The sequence below is a fragment of the Octopus bimaculoides genome, chromosome 15 (genome assembly GCF_046866305.1).
Source record: "Octopus bimaculoides isolate indiv1 chromosome 15, ASM4686630v1, whole genome shotgun sequence".
NCBI lineage: Eukaryota > Metazoa > Mollusca > Cephalopoda > Octopoda > Octopodidae > Octopus > Octopus bimaculoides.
The window spans coordinates 51,737,792-51,745,284 of NC_142942.1; the positions used below are offsets into that span (position 1 = coordinate 51,737,792).

Sequence of the window (7,493 nt, forward strand, 5' to 3'; positions counted from 1 at the left end):
TTTTTTCATGCATTTGGTGCTCCTGAGTAATTATTTACAGTGTCTATTTGGGTGTTTTACAATTTTAAGTTGTTAGGGTCGTTAACATTGTAATGAGCTGAAGGTAAATTCAGTCTCATAGCCATAAAGTAATTAAGTAATTAACTGTCATTATAAAAATCTGCTCAGGTTTGTCATATCTGACTTTAGGTATTAGACACCTTGTAATTTAGCAGATGAAGTGGACAACTAATGTGTTTTTGTTAATGAAACTGCACGTAGTATGACGTAAAGAGGAAAGATAATCTATTGATATTAGATCACTTTTACTGTCCTCACAATAAACTAATTAACAGGTAATAAACTGATTAGTTATTATATTTCGTTGGTGATTTACAACCAGAATCTTCCCTCCTCATTTCTTATCATAGCATCATCATCATCATCATCATAATTTTCTTTACTCTTCCACACAGGCATGGATTGGATGCGTCTTTTGAGGTTGTGTTTGATGCTTGGATACATTTCCTGTTACCATACCTTTTAGTTGTATGTTACAACATGTAGAGATACGGTGTATTCAGTACAAAAATAAAATACACAGCATCATCATCATCATCATCATCATATGTCTGTTTTCCATACTGGCATGGGTTGGACGGTTTGACAGGTGCTGGAGAGCTGCACCAGGCTCCAGCTGTCTGTTTTGGCTTGGTTTCTATGGCTGGATGCCCTCCTTACAAAGTTTTATAATGTCCAAGGAGCATTTTTCTTCTCTTTTTAAAACGCACCAAAAGAAACAAGTTTTAGAATGAAACAACCCAGTGAGGTTTTGGATGAGGAAATCTCTACATTGTTGCTTGACATTTTAAAAATAGCAGCCAGTTCTCTCTCAGATCACACCTTACCATACCAAAAATAAAAGGGAAGGAAGCAAAGAATAATGTCGTTTTAGATAAAATAAAACAGGATAGCTGTGGATGGAACCACTTTAATCACATATTTATTCAATCAAAACTAACTGATGCTTAGCAACAACATTGACAACAGCAACAATTTTAGAAAGAAGATATCCAAAGATATATTCTTATCAAAGTTTTCCTGTAGACCTAGGTTAAATATGGATTTTCAAATTCAGATATTCTCAAAGATGGATTCTATTGAAGTTATCTTCACACTTCTAAATCCTCATCATTTCATGTCCACTTTCCCATGCTTGGATGGGTTGGATGGTTCAACAAGACCCAACAGGTCTGAGGATTATACTTTGTTCCAGTGTCTCAGAGAAGTGTATAGCTTAGTAAGAGGAGGAGGGGCAGCTCCAACCCCCAACGAAGACTTTTATTTATGCAAGACCTCAGAGACTAGTAACAGGAAGAGAGAGAAGGGAGGAAGAAACCTATGAGTCTTGAGATAGGAGATCTAATCTGTGTGTTTGCAACTTCTCAAAAGCTGCAGATGGAAGGCCTTTGGTCATAGGATTACACAATGACATGGTGGCTAAGCAACAACAACAACACACACACACATGCACTTATAAATGTGAGACCTATGCAAGAACTTATTTACAGATCTTAAACAAGACTCGAGTGAATCTCTTTGTAAATAACATCTCATTATTTAAGTTAAATCATAAGTGTCAAATAGAAAAATCTCATTGCTCATTTACCATTTCTTCTTATTCCAGATCAGTACAAGTAATCTACAAGACCAGCGACGGGGATCTCTCTCCAGTTCTGCTACTAGTCTTCCTGGAAATGTCACCGAAGCCCATTTGAAATATGAAAATGATAGGTTAAAGTTGGCATTAGCCCAAAGGTAAGTTTTGTATGGAAGTTGTTATCATTAAGCATGCATGTAAGGTGGCAAGCAGGTAGAGTCGTTAGCATACCGGGCAAAATAGCAAAATGTTTTGTGTCGTTTTCATCCATGGCATTTCATCTGTCATGTTCTGAGTTCAAAGTTCGCTGAGGTTGACTTTGACTTTCGTCCTTTGGAGGTCAATAAGTTAAGTACCAGTTATGCACTGGGGTCAATGGAATTGACTTAACCATTCCCCTGAACTAGCTGGCCTTGTACCAAAATTTGAAACTATACATGCGTGTTTCACACACACACACGTTGACTTTCTGTTCACTGATAGTCCAGAACCTCTTATAATCTGCACTAATTCAGATGTCTGTATCGCTTCACCATCTATCTGCCATCTCGTCTCTGCTGTTTCTCAGTGCTCTCTCTCTCTAAGTAGCTAAGGTGCACTGAATTTACACTGATGGCTAGGCTCTGAAAGAAACACACGAAAAGATTAAAATATTGTTGGAGCCAGATTAAAATATTGATTGATCAGATTTGTTTTGATCATGTGGGTAATATTCTGGTGAATCGCCACATCAAATATAATGATCTGATTGCTGAATATTCCCACTACACATGTTAGCTGAAACTTTTTACTTGTAGAATATAGATAAAAATGAAGAAAATTTGCAGAACTGTTTGGTATTAGTACTCTTTGTCTCTCTGCTGCTTGTCTTATTTTGTCTGTCTGTCTGTCTTATCTTGTTTTATTTTGTCTGTTTTGGAAAATGGTTAGTATTTCAGATGTTTACTGTTTCTTTATTTTAGTTCAACAAACACCAAAAAATGGGAAATTGAGCTGCAGACATTGAAAGCCAACAACCAAAGATTGACGACAGCCCTTCAAGAGAGTACAGCAAATGTTGAAGAATGGAAAAAACAACTAGCAGCTTACAAAGAGGAAAATGCCCGACTCAAAAAACGGGTACGGAGAAAATATTTGGTTTATTCAGAGAATCTTCCAGACTAATTAACTCTATCTAATTATCTCAAATGAACCTTTACAAGATTCCCACCTAATGGCTGTGTGGTTAAGAGGCCTGCTTTCCAATGGTTCAGTCCCACTGTGGTGCACCTTGGGCAAGTATCTTCTACTATGGCCCTGGGCCAACCAAAGCCTTGTAAATGGATTTTGGGTGACAGAAACTGAAAGAAAACCATCGTGTGTGTGTGTGTTTGTTTGTTTGTCCTTGTCTTGGCATTGCATTATAATTTTTGTATATCTAGAACTACATCATCATTTCAAAATTGCTAGTCTTGTGTCTACATTAGAAAATTCTTCTTCTTCCTGCAAACTAGTAGAATCATTAGCACATTTGGGAAAGCACTGAGCACTGGGGTCGTTAGTCCCACCCCCACCAAAATTTCAGGCCTTGTGCTGTTAGTAGAAATTATTATTATTATTATTATTATTATTATTATTATTATTATTATTACTACAAGTAGTAGCAGCAGCAGCAGCAGTATTCATCATCATCATCATCATCGTTTAACGTCCGCTTTCCATGCTAGCATGGGTTGGACGATTTGACTGAGGACTGGTGAAACCGGATGGCAACACCAGGCTCCAATCTAAATTTGGCAGAGTTTCTACAGCTGGATGCCCTTCCTAACGCCAACCACTTCATTTTGAGTTCATGCTTCATATTCTGGTTTGAATTCCTACTGAGGTTAGCTTTGCCTTTCAACCTTTCAGGGTTGATAAAATAAAGGTCCAGTCAAGTCCTAAGGCTGCTGGCCTTGTACCAAAATTAGAAAGAATTATTATAATTAAAGTGGCAAACTGGCAGCATGTTTGCCTCTCCGACAAAATGCTTAGTGGCATTTTGTCCGATTCATTATGTCCTGAGATCAAATTCTGCTGAGGTCAGCTTTGCCTTTCATCTTTTCAGTGTTGATAAAATAAGGATCAGTTAAGCACTGAAACCAATGCAATCAACTGGGCCCCTCCCCCAGCAGTTCAGGCCTTGTGTCTATATTAGAAAGAATTAGAAGCCAGAAAGCTGGCAGAATCTTTATAGTACCAGACAAAATGTTTGACAGTATTTCTTCCAGCTTTTTGAGTTCAAATACTATCAAAGTTGACTTTTCCGTTCATCAATGAAATAAATGCCATTTGAGCACTGGGGTCAAGATACTCAACTAACCCCTTCCCAATAAAAAAGTTCCTGGCTTTGTGCCCAAATCTGAAGGAATTATTGTTTTCTTGGCAATATTGTATATTTATTTGCTATCATGGTTGGTTGGAATTAATCTTGTTTATATCTACGTCTCAAAAAATATTCTTTCAAAACATTTAAATTGTCTTAACATTTATATCTTTTTTTTTTCTTTTCTTTCTTCATTCATCTAATTAGTTTTTTGTTTTCTTTCTTTTTTTTTCAAATTTTCTTTTCTTTGAAAGGTTCAAGAATTAGAATCTTTACCAATGTCTTCAGAACAAAGTAATAATTTAGTAAAAGCAGAACTGTCACAAGTAACTTCCCGTTTAAACCAGGTGCAATTAGATTCTTCAAACAAGATGCAGGTAAAATGGCTACATTCTATATTGTGTGTGTGTGTGTGTGTGTGCATGTCTTTGCATGGACAGTACTTCAGAGGAGACTTTGTACATGTCTCCCAGTTACACAACAACATATGAAGATGTGAAATAAAGGACTTTACTTGAAAAACAAGTAAAGGGCTGGTGACAATATATCGCCCCAAGAAGTCTTGTCCAACCCTTACCAGTGGATGCAAAAATGGTGATGTTAATGTTGATTAGTAGTTATCAACTACAGCTCCCAGGGCTGCATGTAGCCTTCAAGCATCCTTATGGCTGCCCCCGACAGTCTTCTCTCTATAAATATAATAAATTTTCCTTTAATTGATTTGTGTTTTACTTTTTTTGGTATGGCCCTCTAAAAAGGTCCAGGTTTTGGATCTGGCCCAGATATTAAAAAGGTTGAGCACCAATGATGTTGATGATGTGTCTAATGAGTTTCTTTTTCATTGTTTCACAGGAAATTGAACATCTTCATCGACGTATTAAAGAATTATCAAATGCAGAAGCTGAAAATGCTATTCTCCAGGCTAAAATACAGGTAAAATAATTAAATACAAATCTAAACAAATTCTTGTGACTTCTTTTGTGTCGATAAAGAAGGCAAGTATGCATAACTAAAATGGTTCAGGCTAACCAGGCAACCAGCTGTGTGGTCAAAAGTTGTTTACCAACTTTTGTGTTTGAGTCTTAGACCAAGAGACTTAACTCTCTAATGAACCAATCTGTCTAGAAATAGGTCCCATGGAGTAGGGACAGCAAGTTGCTGTAAACTGTGACAAAGGTCATCTGTGAAACCCTGAGATTTTGTCCAGAATGAGGGTTGCTTCTGACTCTTTTAACACCACAGAAACTAGGGATAAACAAGGAGTTCCGTCAAACACTTGAACGGACAATAACTTATCAGTGCTATTCATATTATGATGATGGCAAAACTAAACCCCCATACTTTGTATGTATATATATATATATATATATATATATACACACACACACACACACACACACACACAAGATAGCTTCTTTCAGTTTCCATCTACCTAATCCACTTGCAAGGTTTTTGTCGGCCTGAGGCTATAGCAGAAGACACTTGCCCAAGTTGCCACACAGTGGGACTGAACCCGGAACCATGTGACTGGGAAGCAAGCTTCCTACCACACAGCCACACCTGTAAATTGACCTGTAAATATCTTTGTGTCATTAAAACCTTTCCATTTGTTTTCTTTTGCAGAAAATAGATTCTGATAAAGAGAAAGCTACAGTGAAGGCCGAAAATCTACAGCGATTGTTGAATGAAGCGAAATCCACTTATGAACTCGAGAATAACGAAGTACTTGAATTGCACAACCAGCTTAGCAAACAGCTGAAAGAATCACTGGAACTGCAGGAACTTATTGTTGCTACTGTGAAGAGAGAATCTCAAAGTTAACAACACACTATCTCCGAAAGGATTGTGACCGAGATTGTTTGTTTTGACACTGCTTTGAATATCTGTGCAATAGCCGTGCGTTTTGTTGGCTGTGAATGACACATTGATATCAGCTATCAATAACGGCTATGTTCACAGGATAAGTGTTGACTAAACTATAGTGAACAATATAAAGCAGGTGTTTACCTGATGGAGTAATTAAAGGTATTGATCTGAGTAAAAGTTGACTCAGACAACAATAACAGTAACAACAACAAAATTATTTTTTAATATGAGAATAGCATAAATTGTAAAAAAAAAAAGAAAATCAAAAATAACATTGCTTAAAAGAAAAGGAATTTTCAACAATTAGAAGAATGTATGATTTTTTGAAGACAGATAAAACATTTCTACATTTTTTATACTTAATTATGGGTCAAAAGAGTGCTCAAAATTAATTTTTTCTTTTTTAAATATGTGTGTGAATGCTATATGACTGGTTGTGTGTTTAATGCTACACAGGAAAAACCTAACAAAAACATGGCGATAGAAAAGTAATTGATTGTGTGTGTGTGTGTGTGTGTGTGTGTGTGTGTGTGCTTCAATGCTATGAATATGCTGCATGTAATCATATGAAGGACATGTATTACTAGAGACAGGAGGGTATGTGCACTCAAAGAATGGACAGCAGTACTGTCCATGTGTGTGAGAAAGAAAGAGAAAGGGAAAGAAAAAAGTGAATTTACATGTTGCATATGTTGTAACTAAGAACTAGAACAACTTGAAGAAGAAGAAAAAAAGTGTTTGATCTGCCTTCTCTCCTTTTGTCATGTTTTGGTTTTATTTTTGCTTTCCTTTGTACCAAAACAAATTCTTCTTTCAAAGAAAGAAGAAACGAATATAGAAGTGTGTGTGTGTGTGTGTGTGTGTGTGTGTGTGGCTTGATGAATGCTTGTATTTACCAGCAAATGTAAAAGTACTCAATACATATAAAATAGACTGTATATTTTATTACTTCTTACATTTACAATGCCTGCAACGATTCAAGAAGCTTCAGCTTCAAATAATAACGATAATAATGATAATAATAATAGCAACACATACACATACACACACACACACAGTGATGGCGCCATGATAAAATATATATCCAATACACTCTGTAAAGTGGTTGGTGACAAAAGGGACATGCAGCCATAGAAGCCACACCACACATGAAATATGAATAGCAAGTCATGGTCCTCCACACCATCTCGGAAGGCAGTGACTCTGAATAGGAGCTGACTCAGAATGTGACAACCCGTCCAACCCATGCCAGCATGGAAAGCAGGCATAAAACGATGACTATGATGATTACATGTAGACTTTAGCTATAGCATAGGGGTTTTCAATCCAAAATTGAACCTTGGTTTTAATATTTTTGGCTCATAAAAGTATTTGACGACAATTGATTACGCATGTGATTTGTGTGAAATGTTACTCATTTAAGCTGAAACTTCCAGAATTTTATTTTTCTCTATTTCATTGTATTGAATTCTTTTTTTTTTTTTGTTTTTTGCTGGATTGTTTACATCATTGTGTATTTCCTTTCTGTATCTGTGTGTATGTGTGTGCATATACAAGCGTTGTTTGTGTGTGTATAGGTAGATTGATAGGTGGATCAAATTTGCTGTGGTAAAGTTATACAGATACACACACTCTCACGTATAT

At 36.4% G+C, this 7,493-nt stretch overlaps 1 protein-coding gene across 3 annotated transcripts in view; it reads left to right on the top strand.

Annotated features, from left to right (window-relative positions):
- Positions 1 to 7,246, top strand: part of LOC106870788 (homer protein homolog 1) — a 129,793-nt gene extending 122,547 nt beyond the window's left edge. For 2 of the 3 annotated variants that reach the window (XM_014916988.3, XM_014916990.3), the window contains exons 5-9: positions 1,667 to 1,797; positions 2,602 to 2,758; positions 4,238 to 4,360; positions 4,836 to 4,916; positions 5,607 to 6,212. In XM_014916988.3, the coding sequence (XP_014772474.1) occupies positions 1,667 to 1,797; positions 2,602 to 2,758; positions 4,238 to 4,360; positions 4,836 to 4,916; positions 5,607 to 5,804 (690 nt within the window). In that variant the 3' untranslated portion in view covers positions 5,805 to 6,212. Of the gene's footprint in view, positions 1 to 1,666; positions 1,798 to 2,601; positions 2,759 to 4,237; positions 4,361 to 4,835; positions 4,917 to 5,606 lie in introns of all 3 variants that reach the window. The other variant, XM_014916989.3, reaches the window with a different exon arrangement.
- Positions 7,247 to 7,493: the final 247 nt, after the last annotated feature.